The following is a 22,065-nucleotide window of genomic DNA, read 5'->3' as shown; positions in this document are numbered from 1 at the left end:
TCCTGCTGAGGGTCGAGTAGAGCGTTTGAAGGCTGGGTTGATGCGTTTCGAGTATAGGTTTTGTTGGTTGTACGGTAAACTGCCTATAGCATGCTTCTAGGATCTAGAATAGAGCACCACAGAAATCTCTTCCTCGGACGACAGGAGCCCAGCACTTGGCAGCAGCAATGATCTGCTCTGTGTAAATGCTTTCCTTCCCCAACATGGGTATCTACAATTTCCACAGTTAATAACTCATTTTAAGAGCTGTCACTATGCTTCCATCTGCATTCTCCATTTCAAAAAGCAAAATGTTTAGAAGGTGCCTAAATGAGGTGAGGAGATTACCCTTTGCCCTTACAGTGAACCAAATGGGTACTGCCCCAGGGAGCGCCAGTCTGAGACCCTCCTAGCGAGGTTTCAGCACTCCTTTCAGCAACTGTTGATAGCACCTTGTGGCAGAAGGGCCTCTACCTCCCACAGATGGAAATGTGAGCTCTCAGAATTAAGGCATGGGCTTGGGATAGGGCCCAGAGAACTAAAGTGATGCCCGGCCAGCTCTCTTTCTAGAGAACAGGGAAGTGCCATAGAGTCTTCATTTCACTCTAATTCTTCAGGACCACTTAGAGTCAGGTAGGAAACCTATGGGAGTCCTAAAAGCCCTTCATCTTCTGGACTCACCAAGAACTCAGACAGATACATCCACTGCCACATTCCCAACAGCCCTAGGGAAGCTGTGATTTGGAACAAATCTCCCCAACCATGATGTTTGCCTCCACTGTCCACCCTAACCTGAACCACTTTCTTCCTCTTCTCTCTGGGTTGAGTAATCCTAGGATTCAGGGATATTGATCAGGTATCCCACATCCCTTTGATACACAATAAGCTGCAAAAAACATTAATAGTGCTGCACATCACCATCTAGTTAGTAAACGTTTTTATCAGTTTTTATGCTACGTGGCAGGGAAATAAAAAGCATTAGACAAGCATGTAGCCAACTAACAGCAACACATAATCCCTCCAGCTTTTAGGAGTTGCTGGATTCTTACATTGCTATGGGGCCTGATAATGGCTCCTGAGAATGCCTCTGTACCTGTTATTAGTAAACAAATATAAATCAAATACCATTCTCTGTATAGAATTGTCCCAGAAGGCATAAGGAGTCTGTCACAGGGGAGAGACAGGTGTGCTTCAGCCCCTGGGAAGCTTACACTAGCTTGCGGGGCCACGGGCCTGATTTCAGGCTGGTGGCAATCTAGCATTCTGGGAACAAGGCTCTCCCAGGGCGCTCCCTTCTATTGACTTCTCTTGGACAGAATAGTGCATTTGGTCTTCACATATCAAGTGTTTATTGACCACCCACAACATGCAAAGCCTCCTGCCAGGTATTGGGGAGATAGAGAGTAAACAGCATGGGCACATCTAAGGGCCAAAAAGATGAGACACACACAAATATCCGTGGTGGATGCAGAGTGTGCAGGGAGGGCCCCGTTCCAAACCATGGCTGCACTGGTTGCCACTTTTGAGTTGCGGATGGAAAATAAGGCTTAGAGTGACACTTGGACAGCTGAAACTATCAGAGTTTTCGCTGTCATTTTGGGTAAAATGTCTAGTGCCCTTGGCAGTTTAGAACATCTGCAGCGTAAATTTTAGGTTCTAATTTAACACCATCTCTGAGAGACTCTTCTTCCTACCATTTCATCCATCAGTGACTAATGTCAGAATCTGTTATTCATCACTGGGTTTGTTTCCCTAATGAATTTTCATTCTTCCTTATTGCCCCTTAAAGCTGCTGAGAGTACTTTTTAGAATCATGAGGTAATCCAGACAATTTCTAGGGTTAATTCTCTATTTTTAAGCCATGTGAGTTCCCAAACAGAGACAACATTTTATTTTGCTCAGGTTCTTGCTTGCACTGGAAGTCTTGTCCTGTAAAAGAATTTTGTGATCTTTTCCCCAGGGAAATTTGCCCCATCATATCCAGAGGTTAGCCAGCATATTGCTTCCAGAGTGGGAACTTTCAGAGACCACTCACCTCGTCCTGAGTTTAGACTACTAAAAACATTCTGTTTGAAAGTGTTCACATCATTTTGGAACAGTCACACAATGTCTTCTCCTTTTTTCCCATGCCTACAGCCATAGATACCCTGCATTTTGACTTCTCAACCCTTTTTCTTTTTCAGGTTTGATTCTTTCCTAAAAGTATACTTTAAGCAATGTTCTGATTATCTCCAGTGTGAGTTTAACATGGAGGGTCAGAGGACTATATGAAAGACCTCAACTACTAAGGAGTAACCCAGATAGGATCCTTATTGATCTTGTCTCAGGAGCTCTTGGCCAGATTGATCAGTCAAGCGCAGATTTTTTCAACAACATTTAGAGCCAACCTCTTGGCATCTATACCTCCTCCCCCTCTTCCCCACTTTAGACCTATTTATTATCAAATAAATTACTCTTACTACCCTCCCCCAAAGAGCTGAGGGCCTTCTTGCTTATAAGGGGCCTATAGCTACCCCAAACTTAGTTCTTTGCAGCCTTTACCTGGCATAATTTCACAGGAGAAAGCTGATCAGGGATATTTCGAACTCGAGTACTTAGTTACAATGTGATAGCTTACCTTCAGATGTACCTATCAATGTCTCACTAAGAATCTGGCAATTTTAGATTATTTGTGTTTAAGAATTGGCTGTATTTGGCAGTGGTAGGCAAAAGATATCTCAATATGGATTCTTATTGATAACGATGGATGAAAGGAAAATGATTGATTGGTGCTTCTGTGTCTTGATAAGGCTTTGAGGCCCTTGTTTTAGGCAGAAATTGAACTCTGAACCATATACCCTTCAAAGAGCAGGGGTAGCCTAATAGTGCAGCATTTAATTCCAGGTTTGTTTTGGATACTGCCTAGGACTCCAGAGAAGATACACCTACGTTGATGAATTATGAGTACATGCATGTACACGCATAGATAAAGGTTCACACCCCCTGTTAAAATTGAAACATTGAAATCTCCTCATCCCTGAGCCTCACTAGGTCATTGACCTTCTATTTCTACCTCCTACCAGTCTTGCTGTTTAATTATAAATGTCTTAATTAAAAAAAAAAAAATTTTTTGTGCAGTTCAGAGATACAGAATCAAAGAATTAAAGTCCTAGGATAGAAATAAAAAGCAACAAATGAAACTAAGTTGTGGGTTGTTTCCTTTTTTCTCCTCTAAATTCCCTTTAAAATATCATCAATTTAGACTAAGCAGATCTGTAACCACCACTTTCCAATAGAGGGAATTTAAGAATTGTTGATGGAAACACCTTAACCTATCCCAGAATAAGGGAAAGACCCAGAACCCAAGCATTCTAGGATTTGATCAACTAAAGGTATTTTCAGGTCTCAGGTGTAGTTAGTATCCAGTGTTAAGAGATCATCAGGGTAACTTCTCTGAGGCCTCTGGTAGAACAGATGAATTTGCCTCTGGAAGAGCAGAAAACATTCGATCATAGCTCTAGGCTTAGAGACCTGCTGACTTCTCCCCAGTATGCCCATATATTCAACTCTGGATTGTTCAGATACCTGTAATCCTCTACTAGGATATTGTCTTCTAACCTGCCAGCGGAGGAGGGGATCTGTCTGTAGGAGAAAGAGCTCTGGCCTGGAAATCAGGAGTGTGGGTCTTAATCCTGGCTCCAGAACTACGGATGTGACACTGGGCAAATTCTTGTGTATTGGATGTATGGGTCTCACCTATATGGGTCTCATCTATTTCCTCCTATATAAAATAAAGTTTTAAAAATTCTTTTAGGACTCCTTCCATGTGTTATTCTAATAATGAGAAAATAGAAGGTTGTCCTGGAATGGACAGACCTTAGGCTAATTCATTTTGGGCCACTCTGATTAGAAAGAATGGGGATTATAAGGAGAAATATGGTTGCAGACCAACCGAAGTTCTTATGGCCATGAAGGAATCAGGGTTATAGTTACCATGAAGGAGTCAGGGTTAGAGTTAAAAGGTGGAAGGATTATTATAGTTAAAAGCGATACATAGAAGAATTGCTTAAGGGAGTTCTCATGGAGTCAAAATTCTGTCAAGTTTCTTAATTTAGTTCCTTTAGTCCTTCATGGGAAACTGCAAAGTCAGCTGTGGTACTTACTGAATGTTTCCTTTTTGATGTAGTGACTCATCAAATTCCCAACCAGATGGTTTCTTGTCACCAGGAGTAAGAGAGCTTGTCCCTGTTGGAATCCCCTGATGAATGTGCTGAGGAGGGGGCAGCTTGTGTGGAGTGTGTGTATTTACCTGTATTCTTTTTCATAGGTACCATTAAATTTGTCTGGCTTAATTTAATGGGAACTTCTGGGACCTGCAGAGACTGTAAAGGGCGAGGGTAAGGTTTTTGTCATCTGTTCAGGCTCCTCTCCTTCCAATGGAACTTCCTCATTCTCTCCCTCTCCCTTCAGCCGCTTCCTTTCTCCAACTTGTATGTATGTCTACCGCCTTCTCTCGATTTCCTCTTCCCTTTGTGTTTTTTATTCTGCCTCTCAACCACCTTTCCTTCCAGGTCATTTGAGTCCAAGTTGAAGTAGGCAGCTGGTGTTACCCACTTCCTCTACCTGGGGGGCCCAACCTGTATAATCAGTGCTAGGGGCTTTGTTCTAACACACTGGAACCTCTGTTTTCTTTCTTTTTTTTTTTCTTTTTTTTTTTTTTGTTTCCTTTTTTGTTTTTGTTTTTTTCTTCTGTTTCCGTGTAGGTCTCTTTAGTCAGCCTTATAGCTAATGCCCTGGGCTACTCGGAACTAGGTGCCATAAAGTCCCTTAGGACCCTAAGAGCTTTGAGACCCTTAAGAGCCTTATCACGATTTGAAGGGATGAGGGTAAGATACTAAGAGCAGCTGATCCTTCTGCATGCCAGTGGAAACTGTTTAAGCATGCTAGAACTGATCACATGGTGGAAAGATCATTCAGACACAAACTGTGTGATGCAGCTGCTATTTGATCCTCCACTCTCCCCCGCACCTGCTCCGTGCGTGGGGAGTTGCATTAAGCTGCCTCATCACGTTACTATTGGCCCCATCCCCCACAACATGCCATCGCAGAACATGTTAACATTGGCTATTCTCATTTGGCCTGGCTTACCTGTAGTACTTGGGGCGGCTTTCTGGGCTGTTGATTTAATAGGGAGAATCACCAGGTGCAAAGAAGGGGAATTGTAACCCAGAGACCCACTGAAAAGCAATGGCCGCAGGCAGAAAGAGTGCTGTGTAGGGCCATCAGCCAGGTGGGCACTGTGGCCTTGGAGTCACTGAGAAAGCAGCTGAGAAAGAGCTTGAAGACACGATGGCAGGCCGGGAATTGGGGATGGAGCAGAAATTGGCATGGCCCTGGGAAAAGAAATGCTTTTCTTTTTATTCTGATTCCTCTTATTGCACCTTGTTGTTCTCAGCCCAGTCCCATAAGGACTGGCAGCCTCTGTCTGATAGCAAAGCTTTCCTCCTCACCCCCTACCTCCCTCTGCCCACGCTATGTGGTCCCCTATCCTAACACTATCAAAGTAACAACCAGGTACAATGCTAGACGAATATCAGCTAGTTCTCCTGACTTTTCTCAACACCTGCTCTTCCTGCTTTGGTGATACTCCACCCAAATCCAAAGGGTGCAAGGTGCTGTCATCCTGCCAACTTAGAAACAAGGCTTCCGTTTTTGGTGCCTTTTTGCTGTCTCTCTTGATTTAAAAAATCGTGCGTGTGTGCACATGTGCACACACACACACTAAAAAAGTAAATTTCTTAAAATCTAGTGGACAACTAGCTTTTGGTGGTAATAGTTGTCCTGTGCTAATCAGAGAGGTCTGTTACACTTAACGAGACCAAGAAAACTCATTTTAATTCAGATGTGGAATACATGTAGGAGAGCAAACCAGAGGATGTGTTTTAAAATGTGCAAATATCAGAATGTAGGAATAAAAATTGAACTTGCAGTAGTCCCATCAAAGCAAGACTAATTGGAAAGTCTAGATACCAGGACAGTGCTGCTTCATTCATTCCTCATCGGTGACTCCCTGGCCACTATTCCATGAAGCCACCCACAGTTGTACAGGAAGGTGAAAATTTCACTGGGACTTGGGAATTTTGTTATTTTAGTTTATTCAGACAAATGCTTTTTGCAACAAATTTGTGTTTTCTTCTGTAGCACAGTCACAGTTTGGTTTACTAAATATAAGCTTTCTGCAACTCACTGAAACCATTTGTAGGAGGGTCACTTCCACAGCAGCATAAATTTATTTTAATTTAAAAAGCAAAAACAAACAAACAAACAACAACAACAAAAAACTTAGGATTCTTTCTCCCACAGATGAGAGAGATTTCAGAATGTGTGCAATGAGGTCATTGTTATACTCAGGCTGAATTTAAGGAGAGAGTATATTGCAGAGGACTCTGTTTTAGGTGGCCATAGTGTCATTGAAAATAGGATCAAAATGCTCTTTCCTCCTCCCCCGACTTCCCATTTTATTAGAAATTTTTAAATAAATCACTAGTTTTATTATAGAGTTGAAAATCCATTTTGGTGACTGAAAAACTGAGAATTAAAAGAAGTCTGTTGAAGACGATATCACGACATTGTCCCCAGGCCCAGTAGTCTGTGATCCTCCAGGTCCCCCAATAGTGATCCTAGGTCTCCTGAAATGAGACTGGTAATACTTGAAGAAAACCCAAGAAAAATGCCCAACTGACACTTGCTACTAACTTTCTCAGTCTGGATGCTTGTTACTGCCAGTCCTGTCCTGTGGCAGAAGTAGTCCTTGCTGGTTGGTTAGTGCCAGCTTGCTCATGATGCAGGAACCCATTTGGTGGCCACACCTCTTCCCTTTAGCGCCTTCTTCTTTTCTCACCTTTCCTGGACTCTCAGTTTCCACTCCCCAAAAACTTACTTGTCAACTTTCAAATAGTTTAGGAGGCCGGAAGTCTAGAATGGATGATCAGAACAATAGAAAGTTTTCTTTAAAAAGCATTATAAAGCGAAACCTCTACATCAAGATTTTCTCAAATGAGATATGGGCAAGAACAAGTTTGAACTCAAATCTGAGATTTCAAACAAACATCCAATAAGAGAAGCTCTGGTATAGGAATGTCACCTTATTTGGTTGACTCCAGCCAACAGCACTTACCACTTCTGGTCGGGCAGGTGGAGAGGGCTCAGGATCCATTCCGGTACTGCAGTTTCCCAGCCCTTGTGTGAAAGAATAACTGCAAAAAGAAAAGGTAGAATTTGCCTAAATTTATAGTAACTTCCCAGTAATAAACAGAATTAGGTTCATCCATTTTATTTGAATGTTATTTTTCTATGGGGGCATATGTTTTTAATTCCTTGGTTTGGGTTCTTGTGTATGCCAACACTTGAGAGGTTACCCTTAGAAAATGTTAAATAAGAAAACTTCGAGAACTGAATACCATCGACGCAGATGGGCTCAACTGTCACTGTGCTGCTCCAATGAAAGGCTCAGACCTTTGCTTGGGAGGGAACGTATGGCCTTAGCCTGTCCTGGGACACTGATTTCAGTCTCTTCCTCTCTTCTTCCTCAAACCAAAGACCAGAAAATTGAAACACTCATGCTATTGGCAAAGGAATACTTAATGTAGTTCTTTGCTTTTCTCTCCTCCATAGTAATCTTCATTTAAAGATGTTGCTGTGCTGTTAAATTTTTGAGGATATATAACAGTAATGCTATGAAACATGCATGCATTTTTGTTGATTGTCAGTACATAGTTGTCCATTTAAAGCCATGTTCCCTCTGCCAGATATTAAAAGCTATTTGACAGATTTTAAAGTATTTAATAAACACTACTATGTTAAGAATTATAGAGAAGACAAAAATGCTTTAAGATTTAGTTTTCATTGGAACTTTCTTATCAGTTAAATGAGATTTTTATCAATCAGTAAACATAAACCTCCATTGAAAAAAGTAACTTTTTATAGACTGCTAGAACCTAGCTTTGAGTAATATTCCTATACCTAGTTTTTAAAAATAATGAATTTCATCATAATTCAAGGCAATGTAGAATAACTTGAGAGTTATTAGTGAGTAAAAGAGATCTAACTTATTAAGTGACTGTCAATGGACACTTGAATTAGCATTTATAATATATATTTTGTGCAAGAGTTCAAAATAAGAAAGCATGGTTTCTTGCCTTTTGTTTGCTTAGAATATCAGCACAATGATAATTATATGTGGAGTAGCCTTAACCAATTTCTATTTAACGTATTGTAGCTTATCAGCTACTGTTTATTGCAAGGAAAAATTATTAGCAAATTTCATCAACTCTGTTTTCTAGTTTCATAAAACTAAGGTAAGGAGTTTTTTCTTTGATTATGATTATTAAATCAAACTACATTTATAACTTAGAAGTACATTGGCTTTTATAAGATAATTTTATGTTATAAATATAAGAACAGGCTCAATAAATCAGTAAATACTTTTGTGTATTGATTCCTTTGATCAATCTGCAAGTATAAAAGTGTGAAGAGATCATTTAGTCAATTAGCTAGTTATTCTTTCCTACTATATATACTATCCCATATTTAGCTGTAATAGACACTTGTAGGACAGGTTAGACTGGGTTAAGATAGAAGATTCCTTGAGAAGGTAGATTCTGAGTTAAGATTTAAAAAAGCAAGATTTCTCAGTTTCAAATCTTTGGGGACCTACTTCCCTATTGCATACTTGTGAGGGTTCAGTAGAAGGTCATGATCTCTCACCTAAGCTCTGCTGCAAAGTGCTGTCACATAGACCTGAGCTTTTGAATCTTTACCTACTCTTATCGTTTGAGAAATGATTATTCCTTTTGTGGATCACCCCCCTTTTGCCTATTTTTTTGCACATTTCATTGCTTTCTGGTGCTCCCATCAAAGGATGAGCGACTGCAGAATGAGGAGGTGAAATTCAGACCTAATCACATGATAAATTTGGTAACAAATAAATATGAGTATCATTCTTCAAAATAACATTGAAGATTTTTCAGATTTCAGATATTCTGGTTTTCCTTGCTCAAAGTAATGAACAGTGGAAATACAATCATTTTCTACTAATGACAGAGCTATTAAATCTAGAAGAGATTTCTTGGTCTAAGAATTAAGAAATAACTGCCTTTCAATGTAAGGCCTTTATATATGAATTGGAGAAACACAAAACTAATATTTTCATCTAAGGAAGAGTGACTCCTTAACAGAATATCATTGCCTTTTTTTATATAGGACAGAACAGACAGCTCTTCTCAGCCATGTGTTCCAGTGAATGACATTGCAATCTAAGACAAACAAAAGGAAAACCCGAACCCAAGTCAGGCTCACATTAGAGCCCAGAGCTGCCCCCTGGCGTTCTTTTACGGCATGGCCCTTTTGGTCCTTTGGGTGCTGTGCTATTTGGCAGCCTGTCCTGTCTCTTCCCTGCACTGAAAAACTGTGCAGGGACATAGTGATAACTTGTCACCCACTTGTCACCTACTTCTAACAAAACATTAAGAGACCTCATTTATATCCATTGTCTTTATTTTAGTTAGATTAATCCTCCTAGGATACCAGTAAAAGGAAGAAGTGTTCTTCCCATTTTAGGTACACCTTTCTGGGCCCTAACAGTCCCACTTAAGACAATAGCAAGTGAGAATCAAGGCAGAAATGAACACCAGCCTTGTTTTTGCCCCACCATCTGAAAGGCTATTTTTGTAAGCACTTTGAACTCCTCTAGTGAAAACTGCTGCCACAGTGGTAGTGTTGTCTAGCTACTCTCACCTATAGGGTAAAGCAAAATCAAAGTTTAAAACAACCTTGAAACGTTGATTCCTGAGGGGTTTTTTTCCCTTTGCTTTTTTTTCATTCCTGAGCTTACTTTAGTCTGTGATTTTTTAACAATGTGCCAATTATTGAGTTTCAAGAACAGTGATCCAACCCAAAACTCTCCACAAAAAAAAAAAAAAAAAAACAACGTCTGTTCCCTTGCTTTTAAAAAAAAAAAAAAGTGTCTTTCCTTTTGCTAGTACATTGTAAAGAATCAAGTCAAACTCTGAATTGAGCAGAGGCATCAGCATTAGGCAAGCAAAGGGTGACTCTTAGATTTAGAAGCCTACGAAGTCAGGGAAAAAAAAGGCTGAAGAAGAATAAGGAACCATGTATGAAAAACACATCTGTTCAGATTTTATCTTACACTGTTTGGTAGAGGGAATATAGCTTTTTTTCTTGAGCCTGCAAAATATGCATGCTCAGCTATTGCCTGAAATAAGATAACTGGCCTTGCAAAGTCATAAAAGAGCCTTTATGTTCCTTTGACTGATACACTGCTAACCCCAAAGGGTGGTTCTCTGTGATTTTGAACAATCATAACTTGTTTTGCAGAAGGGGAATGTCTGTTGAAAGGCAACTGGTGAATTTGAGATCTCTCAGATTTTCCCACGGGGTATATATTTTATGGATTGGCAAGAAAGGAGACTGGACTAAAAGAATTTTTTTAGTCCAGGTTGGTGCATAAGAGAGAAGACTTAGGTCAACTTGGGTAAGAGGATTTGTGTTAGATGATATACATATGTAATTTTTTAGAATTCCTCAAAATATATTTCATAGATTTGGAAAATTGTGGTCCTACTAATGGACCTTTCCAATTACCCTAATTCCAAAAGGAACATATTGTTTCTATAGTCAGAACAAGCCATACAATGTCATTCCCCTCCTGGAAATCAAAAAAGTGTTTTTGCCTGTACTTCCTCTCAACACTCAGCAACCTCCCCCTTCCAATGCAGGTGGTGGTGAATGCCTTGGTGGGCGCCATCCCCTCCATCATGAATGTGCTGCTGGTGTGTCTCATCTTCTGGCTGATTTTCAGCATCATGGGAGTTAACCTATTTGCGGGAAAGTACCACTACTGCTTTAATGAGAGTTCTGAAATCCGATTTGAAATTGATTTTGTCAACAATAAAACTGAGTGTGAAAAGCTCATGGAGGGGAATAATACAGAAATCAGATGGAAGAATGTGAAGATCAACTTTGACAACGTTGGGGCAGGATATCTGGCACTTCTTCAGGTGGTAAGTGTTGTTTTTTCAGTCCTATGAAGTTCAGATGGGGAGCAGAAATCTCTTTTGGTCCCTTCTCAAGCCTGCTTCCAGGGTCAAGATTATTCTTAATAGGTCATACAGAGCCATGTCATTTCCTAAACCACTTCCAGGGAGATACCTTTCAGAGTGCTCTGACTTCTCCGAGACCTCACTCAAAGAGAATCTCTTGCTGCTCAGAAATTCAACAGCAAGTAAAGATTCCTGCAGCATAATAAAGTTGCAGAGCGATCACCTTCAGGACAGAGTATGTAGTTAAAGAAAAAGAAAAAAATAAGTACATAGACCAAAAAAAAAAGTGATGGCAATTTTGATGGAGCTGAACAATTCTATCTAACAGCTACACTGAAGCTAACTAAAGGGAAGAATATGGCAGTGCTATGATGCTGCCACTCAGGTCAACCCTAGAGAAAGGTCTCGGTGTTTCACAGTATGAAAGGATTTGTTTTAATTAGGTAGCATTTCGTTATGCCTACTTTTCTCTTCCTCTCACTGGTTTTTGGGAGTGTTTGACAAGACTATGATGCGATGAAAGCTCATAGGCTTTCTAATCAGATGTAGAGATGTAGATTTGAGCCACACTCATTTTTATTGGATATGTAATCTTAGACAAATTAATCAACCTACCTGTTTCTTCATCTATTAAATGTGGAAAATAATACCTTTCATGGTTATAAAGAGGATTGGTGATAATTTATTAAAATTTCTTAGCATAATGCCTGGCACATAGCAGTGCTTATGAATGGTATTCGCTATTATGTTTTTTTGTTACTATTACAACTATGCCTACATCAGATGGTTATTGGGAGTATTAAGTGTGATAATGCAGGTGAACTCGACCTTAACATATTAAGCATTTATAATTAGCTAATAATAGGTGACAAAATTAAAGGAATGAGCAGTGGTTCATCCCACTCTAAAGCTCTTTTATTGTTCTATCTCAGTTCAAGAGTTTGGGCCCACAAATCGAATCTGAAATGGAGCAGCTCCAATGCACATCAACCAGCCAGTCAACACATTATATTCAGAGTCCCCGCCATATGCAAAGCACCACTAGAGCCATCAGATGAATAAGGAACTGCCCATGCCCTGAAAAAACTTAGAATCTGGTTGAATAAATAAAACATACATATAATGTAAATACAACATGGAGAATTTTAATTGGTTACCCATATTTGTTTGCAAAATCAGGCTAGATATAGTATATCAAGGTGTAGAATTGGGAAGGGGCTGCTTAGGATGAAGCCAGTATTGCCACTACCCTAGCGTAAACATTTATATATTAGTAAGGGGGAAGTTCGGACCTTGTTTGGGTTTTCTTTTAATGCAGCTATGAATTTTTCAGACCCCTTTGCTTGTCAACCTTTTTAAAAGTGATGTCTCGATGGAGGGCTAAGTTCTAAGTACCCTCATTAGATTCCTGCCACTCATTCATAAATGTGAGTTTGCCCAAGCTTTAGGCAACCTTCTCAGGCCCATTTTCAAGACCTTTTGAAAAAATATTGATCCAGTTGCCATTGTCAATATGTTTCTCTGCCAAATTTTGATGTTATTTTCAGGGACTTAGACAAAGCTCCCGTGGGACCCATATTAATAAACAGAAAATTCTATGTCCTCCTGAGGCTGCACCCAAACTCCCCGTCTGTGTTCTCACTGAACCTAAGCCAGCCCTCTTGAACACCTGCTTAGACTCCCACCTATTCCCTAGCAGGCACAGTCTAATGACTGACTCTGTTTGCCAGGCAACCTTCAAAGGCTGGATGGACATCATGTATGCAGCTGTAGATTCCCGAAAGGTAAGATTATACATGGTGAAACCACAATGTTCTTAGGTTGTTAGACAGCAAGCAGCATGGTGGATCTCATCAAGAAAGAGAGGGAGGGTTAGAACATTTATTGCTTATTTTATTGATTATAGAGCACTTTCCTCCTCTCTGTCATCACTCTCTCACGCTGACTCCAGATGATCATGCTGCTGCTTTTAGCCTGGCCCCAGTGGCACTGTCTACTCTTCAGTGTTGCTTTGAAATAAGTGTGGCTTCTAGCAGACAGCATCCCTTCCCTCTCACCTTGTGATTTGCTTATCCTCCACCTAAGTCTTGGCAGGAATAACACCTTCTGAGGGCAGGACCTGCCGGTGTGGAAAAGGAGACAAGCAGAGAGAATCTAGGGCTCCCCGACCCCAGCTTGTTCAGCTGCTTGAGTAGTCAGTTATGGCTGATGGCCTTGGCAGGTCACCCACCTGATCCCCAAGCTGGGAGCTGACTCTGTTCCTTTTTCTCCTGTCCTTTGACAGCCTGATGAGCAGCCTAAGTATGAGGACAACATCTACATGTACATCTACTTTGTCATCTTCATCATCTTCGGCTCCTTCTTCACCCTGAACCTGTTCATTGGTGTCATCATTGATAACTTCAATCAACAAAAGAAAAAGATAGGTCTCCTCCCCTCATTGCCAGTGGCCTAAGGTCAACCCAGATGAGAGGCATATCTCTCTATCTCTAAAGAGATAACACCTCTCTTTCTCTAAAATCCATATCATCACCTCACTGTAGCACTGGACCCACTGTACATTAGCCCCAACCAACTCTTTCTGTTGGGAGCTAGATTTCACAGTGTGTGATTTACCGCATTTACTAGCAATCTTATTGTAAGGACTTTTACTGATATGGGCCTCCCACCAGAGAGGGGTATGGTCAGAGAGGGGTATAGTGACAGGGGTGAAAAGGAAAGCAGATGAACAACTGTAGTGAGAAGTAGAAAGTGCCTAGATGTGTAACTAACTATCCATGTTAATCCCTGGGGACCACTAGCAAATTGGGATTTGAGAGACCACCCTTAGAAAGTTCATTTCCTTACTTGTCCAGACGGTTAACAGTTTTCCAAAGCAAATTGAAAAGATTACTCTTGTCGTTCATTTTATAAATCTAGTCTGTCCCAACAAACTCCATGGAACTTCCCAAATTGTTTTTTTGCACCAGGATTTCTAAGTTATTAATATTATTAGAAATAAATGGGCCATTAGCCAGGACTTGAAATCTTTTTATTTTAAAATATTTTTCCTAGAATTTTATCAGGATGGCAGGCCCAAAAAAATTTTAGGAACCAGTGAGATATAACTATCTTCAGAGTCATTGCTCTCAAATTTAATTCTTTCCTAAGAGTCTGTAATTGGGTAGTCCAAGTCCTTTCTTCCTAGCAGATCTCAGAAAACCCAAGCTGAAAACAAAAACAAAGGCAGGTGTCTCTTTGAATTAGTATAGTTGTCCCAGGTCTGCCTCACTCTGGAACAACTGTTAGCTAAACTGACCTCAGGGAAGGAAAGGGAATAAATCTCCCTCACTTCTCAATGTTGAACCTTAGGTTCCAAACCCAAAGCATGTGAGAGCCAGTTGTAATTACTCGTTCTCTTTTTCCCTCCTTTACTTTGGAGGTCAGGACATCTTCATGACTGAAGAACAGAAGAAGTACTACAATGCCATGAAAAAGCTGGGCTCAAAGAAACCACAGAAACCCATTCCCCGCCCCCTGGTGAGTGCATTGTGCAGGCCGAGGGCAGAGTGAGACCACATATGGAAAAAGACACTGGTAGGGTTGTTGCGAAGGAAGGAAAGGGGTAAGTGACGGGCTTCCTGTGCCCGCTAATACTCTCCTAGCTGCCCCATCCGGAAGATCTGAGGAAAACAGCAGAAGAACAGGGATTAATATATGAGATGGCTTTTCCTCGTGTGCTTGACCTTGCCTCCCTATCTTCCTTGGGCAGCAGCAGAGAGTTGGCATGTTAACTATGCTGGCTCTGGCTCTGGAAGAGAGATGTTTTAAGAGACAATTAACTAATAAAGGAAAGTAAAAATGAAAGCTGATCTCTTTCCTACCACTATGAGATAGGATTTGGTCATTATATTCTCAACTCTCTACCCAACAAGTCAGGCTTTACAAGGACGTGTCTGGAAGCTAAAATAATGCTTCTGGCTATTTGTGGGAGGAGAAGAGGGTAAAACTGAAAGATTCTAATGTCTTGATTTACTCTCTTATTCTGAGACTTTTGTAAAACAGATTTGGGGACTGGGACTCTGCTTTACCCTTCTGTTGGTGGTTGTGCTCTTGCTTCAGAGAGGGAGATGCTCCTGAAGCCATGTACCCAGTTGAGTGGGACACAGCCCTCAAAGACCGGGCTCAAAGTCTTTTCCTCTGTAACTTGGATTTAAGTTACTACTTAAAATTAAAAAAAAAAAGTCTACAGCCATGCCGCCCTGAACACACCCGATCCTGTTTGATCTTGGAAGCTAAGCAGAGTTGGGCCTAGTTTGGAGACCACCTAGGAATACCAGGCTCTGTAGGCATAATTAAAAAAAAAAAAAAGACAACAAACAAAAAAAAAAAAACAGGTTATTTAATAGGTTATTTTAACCTATTAAAATAAAGCTTACCTGGCAGTCTAATTTGTAAAAAAAAAAAAGTAGAGCTACTTTGTTTGAATCAAGAGTGGGAATCCTAAAGTATTTTCTCTACTCGCTCCCACACCCTGTTCCTGGCATACTTGCCTCACCAAATTCTGAAGGAAAGGAAACTCTAGGGCTTTGCAGAACTGGTAGTTTGAAAGCCACCAAGTTAAAGTAATCCTGAGAATAAGTACCAGCTCAAGTGCCTAAGTACTTTAAAAGAAAATCAGGGATATCTTAAGAAAGCAATTTTTTTATAATTCCTTGATGTTAGAGTTTCCATTCTGTGACCAAAATGGGAACAAATGGGATGGAAGAGGATTAACATTTCTAAAGTTCTATTCAGTACTTTGCACATGGAATCCTGAGTGTATTTTCTTTCACTCTAAAATATAAAAGCTTGGTGTGATAGGACATATTAATAGTGATTAGCACTCCTTCAGCAAATACAGCATGTCCTCCAATAAGATCATTTCCTTCAACAGTCATTTCATTCTAACAATGAGATACATAGGAACTTAACTCTTGTTTATATCAGTTATCCCATGGTAAAACTAGTTTTGTTTTTCATAAGTCGTTTTGCATAGGTCACAGAACCTATGTCATTAAGTGAGGACTTAACTGTAGTGAAAGATCTCCTACTGTGTACCAGGCACTAAGCATAAAGTGATGAACAAAATTTAGGCATCGCTATCATGGAGCTTACAATATAGTGGGGATATAGATAATAAATAAGTAAACAGATGGCTATTATAACATGTGGAATGTGAGAAAAAATTAACCAGAGGGTCATGACAGAGAAGAATAGAGCCTTAGGGTGGGGTGGGGGGTCTACTTCAATAGAGTAGTCAGAGAAAGCTTCACTAGGGAAGGTCTACTTGAGTGGATGAGAATGAGCCAAAATGCTGGGTAAAGAGATCCTGGAAAAGCATACAAAGCCCTAAAAGCAGAAAACATTAGTGTGGCCAGGTGGCGATGAGCTTGAGGAAGGGGCATGAGAGGAGCAAGATCAGACTGTAAAAGGCATTTTTAAGCCAGGTTAACAATAGAAATTTTCTTGCAAGCCCAATAAGAAACGATTAAAAGGTTTTAAATAGAAGAATGATGTGATTCATTTGTTTTTAAATAACCACTCTTGCCACTGTGTGGAGATTCCATTGGATGAGGATACGAGAGGAAGCAGGGAGACCAGTTAGGAGACTCTTCCAGAAGTTCAGATGAAAGATGATGGTGGCTTAGAGTAGGGCCAACAGAAGTGGAAAGAAGTGTATGAATTCAGGTTATATTTTTTGGAGAAAGAATCATTAGAACCTGCAGTGGATTAGATGGGGGATGAGGAGAGGAAAGAGACAAGGATGACCCTCCGATTTCTGGCTTAGAGACTGGATGAATAATTGAGGTGAGAACAAGTTGGGTGAGGGGCAGAGAAAGGACTTAGGTCTGCTTTCGTCTTGTTAAGTTTGAGGTGCTTATGAGTCATCAAGGAGAGATGTCAAATAAGCAACACAGGAATTCAAAGGGAAGATATGGGCTGTCGAAGGAAGAACCTGAGAAATATAAGTACATAGATATTATATAAGCAGTAGGAATAGATGAGCTCTTCCAGAGAGAACGTGTAGAGAAAGAAGAGATTAAGTAAGAGAAGAAATGGCTGGGAAATGAGACTGAAAAGGAGCAACTGCAGAGGTGGGAAGGCGTCTAGAAGTGTGTGATGGCTGAGATGCAAAAGAGAAGAGTGGCAATTTTAGAAAACTCTTGCTGAGGTAATATTGATGTTGGGGTCTGTCCTGATCTCCTGATATAACAGCAAGGTGGACCAGGCTAGTATTACAGAATAGAAAGCAGAGTACTCTGAATAATAAGATGGTAACTTCCACAGTCTGCTCGGAAAGGCTTTCATGAATCCTTTTGTATCTTTCCTCCCTCCTTCCCCCCGCCCCCACCCAGAACAAAATCCAAGGTATCATCTTTGATTTTGTCACTCAACAAGCCTTTGACATTGTTATCATGATGCTCATCTGCCTTAACATGGTGACAATGATGGTGGAGACAGATACTCAGAGCAAGCAGATGGAGAATATTCTCTACTGGATTAACCTGGTCTTCGTCATCTTCTTCACCTGTGAGTGTGTGCTCAAAATGTTTGCCTTGAGGCACTACTACTTCACCATTGGCTGGAACATCTTCGACTTCGTGGTAGTCATCCTCTCCATTGTGGGTGAGTAAGGCAGGCCGGGAAGGGAAAAGGGGACCTGACTGGCCTTAAGGACGAGATTCCTAGGAGAGCAATGAGTTACACAGGTCTGAGTGCAGGCTGCTTACTGTCATAGTTTAAGCCCGCGTGTGCCCCTATGTTCTCGTGGGCCTACCCAGCAGTTTACATGGTCAGTGAGTCTATTGAGTGTTGAGAGTAGCCTTGGATTGTAAATTCTGTGGTTGAAGGGGAAATTCAAGATTAGATTTGGTTCTTGCTTTCAAGGAATTTAAATCTAACAGGGAAGGTAAAGAAATTTATTTTTTTAAAAAATGCAGGTATAATAGCAGTATAAAATAAAAAAGGAATGGTATGAGATGGTTCAGTTGGGTATTAACGAAGTGGTCTAGGAAATTCTGGTGATGATGATAGTGGTAGCGCTGATGATAATGGCAATGCTCATTTTACTGAAATTTTACTGTGTGCCAAGTACAGTTTGAGAGTTTCTTCGCTTGCATTATCTCATTTGATTGTTGCGGCAGAGAGCAAGCAGGCTATTTTATTATCTTCACTGCAAAGATGTTCAAGGTCACTCAACTCGTTGGTGGCAGAGGCAGAACTCAAGTTGGTTTTTAACAGTGACTGTGATGTTTTCCTTCACCCTAAAGGCACGGAAGGGGTGATATCCTGGCAGGCAGAGGAAGTGCTGTCCTATTGATTGCCCTCTCAGACTGTTTCCCTGCCTTCCTTACAGGCATCCTGAATGGTGAAACACTGCCCTGGTATGTTTGACTGACTTAGGCTAGCACAGGGAGAGTGCCCGAGACCCATGGGCACCAGTTCCAGAGCTCAGGTGGCCTGGCTGGTTTAGCAAGGCAGTGACTGTGGGCAGCAGAAGGCAGCTGGCCCTCACTTTGGCCTGGGCAACTTTCTACTTCTGTCCTCAGGAGCAGCGTCCAAATGTGTGTCGATACATGGAATACCAATCCCATCCATCTCGCCTCAAGAAAAGAATCCCACAATGAAATTACTTTGGGCAAAACTACACATTGAATTTCCCTTTGGTGGGTCACAGAGCACGGTAGCCTGTAGAAGAATCCTGGAAGTCCTGCAGTAAAGAGGCTCTGTTTAACACACCATCCCACCTTTATTTGATCACAACACCCTTTTTCAAGTAATAATAATGATATCTCATATTTTAATGGAATATACTATGTGCTGGTCAACATTCTAAGTACCTTACATGTTTTACTTTACTTTTTTACTCTCTTAAGTGTCATAAGGAACTGCAGCACAGAGCAGTTACCAAGACATGGGGCTGTTAAGTTAGTAAGTAGAGGTTCCAACCCAGCCCCCTAACTTCCCACAACACACATGTTGGACAATGCTGCCCTTGTCCACTGTTCTTGAACTTTTTCAGCTCCCTCATCATTGACTGGGATGGAAAATCCACAGACCAAACCATGCCCCCTATTCTCAGATAGTAGTTGAAAATAAAGAAGAAGAATAGTATTACTTTTGATGATTGAAATTTTTATTAAATATCATTAATTTGTTCAGAAACAAAGTATAGAGATCATCTTTTTAAATTAAGAGGCATCGAGGTGAAACTAGCCCTGGAACCTCCTAACGGATCCCTTAAATGGTGTTCTTGCTGCCTGGGTTGCTGTCTGCCCCGTCTCTTTCCCCTTTTCTCTCAGGACAAATACATATCCTATAAAACCTCACTCAGGCATCTTCTCTCTGAAGCCTGCCTTGCCCACCATACATGGAATGCGAGTATTATATATATTACCCAACTTCTTATGGTCACTGATTATGGTTTAACTGAGAAGTAAAAAGAAGAGAGCTGAGAAATCATTTGGGGTCCTGGCCGAGGTAAATATTTCTTTGAAAACTCAAACACCCCATGGAGTTCTAGCTCCAGAAGAAGCCCCAAGTGGTTATCTGGCCTACTTTGAACTTACTGCATCTCGTTCCTTTCTTAAAGTTCCTTAAGATTCTTGCCTAGCTTAAAACCTTCAAATAAGAGGATTCCATAGCCTTCTGAAGTTCATCACCCCAATACTTATGAATCCTTATGGTTGAAAGATATTTCCTTATTTAAAGTCAATCCCTAATGTCAGTTGAAGCTCATGCTGTCTTGTCAGGGCCTCAATAGCGAGAGAAGGCACTGAAGGAAGAGGACATGTCCTTGCCTTCCATTCAGCTGTCATTTCCCAACCTTTTCATCTCCTCTTCCTTCTGTGGCCCCTCACTGGGTTCCCATTATTGGTTTTAAGGCAAGTGATCTGGCAGAGGCGGACCCCTGGATGAATGTAAACAGAAAAAAGCCCTCTCATTTGTAATTTTCACTGTCTACTTTTATTTCCTCCTAATGCCTTGACATTATCTGCCGATACTGGTTTCTGATTGATGGCTTCAAACACAAAACCTGGAAGCTCTGAGTTAAAAACCACTCCTGAGAGGACCCTGTAGTTTTCTAGAGTCATTTGGTAGGGACATGGGGCAGTGAGAAACCAAAGACATCTTTTCAGAGTCAGGAAGAAGATACTTCGAAACTGGTAGCATTATCAGAATAACTAAGACATCACAGCCAAAGGGTTGTGAGTCATGGGGTGAGCCAGGACCTCTTATTCATTCTTTGTGGATATGAGAATTTGATAGCATTTTGGAGAAGAATTGATAATACTTTGGAAAGTGATGCATACACAAATCTGAAAAAAGCTAATTGTCTTTGAGTGGGAAAACAGATAAATGAAGGCCTAGTCATGAAATTCAACCATTGCAATAAATCTAAAGTTATTTAAACACCAGAGAGCAGTCTCACAGACATAATGTTAAGTCTCAAAAGCAAGTTAGAGATCTAAAAAAATTGATCTACAAAGATAGATATAGTATAATATTTTAAACATAGTAAGAAATTATCTATTATTTATGGGTTCATACATAGCAATATTATGAAGACACTGCAGTGATACCATCTTCAGGATTATGGTTGCTTCTGGGGCCGAAGAGAGGAAACATTTGGTGAAATGCTGACATCTTTTAAATCTGGGCGTTAGTGCATAGGTGTCTATTGTTTTCTCTGCTTTTTCTATGTGTTCGAAACATGTGATTTTCTCTTTTTATCATGAGAGTTCAGATTGAATAGTAAGGCACTCATTCTGTAAAGTCCTTTGAACTTAAGGGTTTCATAATGCCAGACGACATGAATAAAGAGAAAGGACTTCTCCAATCGCAGTAACATATCTTCTTATATTCCTCTTCTTAGGAATGTTCCTGGCCGATATAATTGAGAAATACTTTGTTTCCCCAACCCTATTCCGAGTCATCCGATTGGCCCGTATTGGGCGCATCTTGCGTCTGATCAAAGGCGCCAAAGGGATTCGTACCCTGCTCTTTGCCTTAATGATGTCCTTGCCTGCTCTGTTCAACATCGGCCTTCTGCTCTTCCTGGTCATGTTCATCTTCTCTATCTTTGGGATGTCCAATTTTGCTTATGTGAAGCACGAGGCGGGCATCGATGACATGTTCAACTTTGAGACATTTGGCAACAGCATGATCTGCCTGTTCCAGATCACAACCTCAGCTGGGTGGGACGGCCTGCTGCTGCCCATCCTAAACCGCCCCCCTGACTGCAGTCTGGAAAAGGAACACCCAGGGAGTGGCTTTAAGGGAGACTGTGGGAACCCCTCAGTGGGCATCTTCTTCTTTGTAAGCTACATCATCATCTCCTTTCTAATTGTTGTGAACATGTACATTGCCATCATCTTGGAGAACTTCAGTGTAGCCACAGAGGAAAGTGCAGACCCTCTGAGTGAGGATGACTTTGAGACCTTCTATGAGATCTGGGAGAAGTTTGACCCCGATGCCACCCAGTTCATCGAGTACTGTAAGCTGGCAGACTTTGCAGATGCCTTGGAGCATCCTCTCCGAGTGCCCAAGCCCAACACCATTGAGCTCATTGCCATGGATCTGCCCATGGTCAGTGGGGATCGCATCCACTGCTTGGACATCCTTTTTGCCTTCACCAAGCGGGTCCTGGGAGACAGCGGGGAGTTGGACATCCTTCGGCAGCAGATGGAGGAGCGGTTCGTGGCATCCAATCCTTCCAAAGTGTCTTACGAGCCAATCACGACCACACTGCGGCGCAAACAGGAAGAGGTGTCTGCAGTGGTCCTGCAGCGCGCCTACCGGGGACATTTAGCAAGGCGGGGCTTCATTTGCAAAAAGACAACTTCCAATAAGCTGGAGAATGGAGGCACACACCGGGAGAAAAAGGAGAGCACCCCGTCTACAGCCTCCCTCCCATCCTATGACAGTGTAACTAAACCTGAGAAGGAAAAACAGCAACGGGCAG

The 22,065-nt window shown here is 41.2% G+C and overlaps 1 protein-coding gene across 1 annotated transcript in view; it reads left to right on the top strand.

The window, feature by feature from the left end:
- Positions 1–22,065, top strand: part of SCN8A (sodium voltage-gated channel alpha subunit 8) — a 169,519-nt gene that overhangs the window by 144,260 nt on the left and 3,194 nt on the right. The window contains exons 21-27 of the mRNA XM_025045432.1: positions 4,722–4,844; positions 10,755–11,039; positions 12,809–12,862; positions 13,363–13,500; positions 14,493–14,597; positions 17,456–17,726; positions 20,977–22,063. Of these exons, the coding sequence (XP_024901200.1) occupies positions 4,722–4,844; positions 10,755–11,039; positions 12,809–12,862; positions 13,363–13,500; positions 14,493–14,597; positions 17,456–17,726; positions 20,977–22,063 (2,063 nt within the window). The remainder of the gene's footprint in view (positions 1–4,721; positions 4,845–10,754; positions 11,040–12,808; positions 12,863–13,362; positions 13,501–14,492; positions 14,598–17,455; positions 17,727–20,976; positions 22,064–22,065) is intronic.

The sequence above is a fragment of the Pteropus alecto genome, unplaced genomic scaffold, assembly GCF_000325575.1.
Source record: "Pteropus alecto unplaced genomic scaffold, ASM32557v1 scaffold220, whole genome shotgun sequence".
NCBI lineage: Eukaryota > Metazoa > Chordata > Mammalia > Chiroptera > Pteropodidae > Pteropus > Pteropus alecto.
The sequence above is the reverse complement of the archived record's forward strand: the minus strand, read 5'-3'. Positions and strand labels throughout refer to the sequence as shown.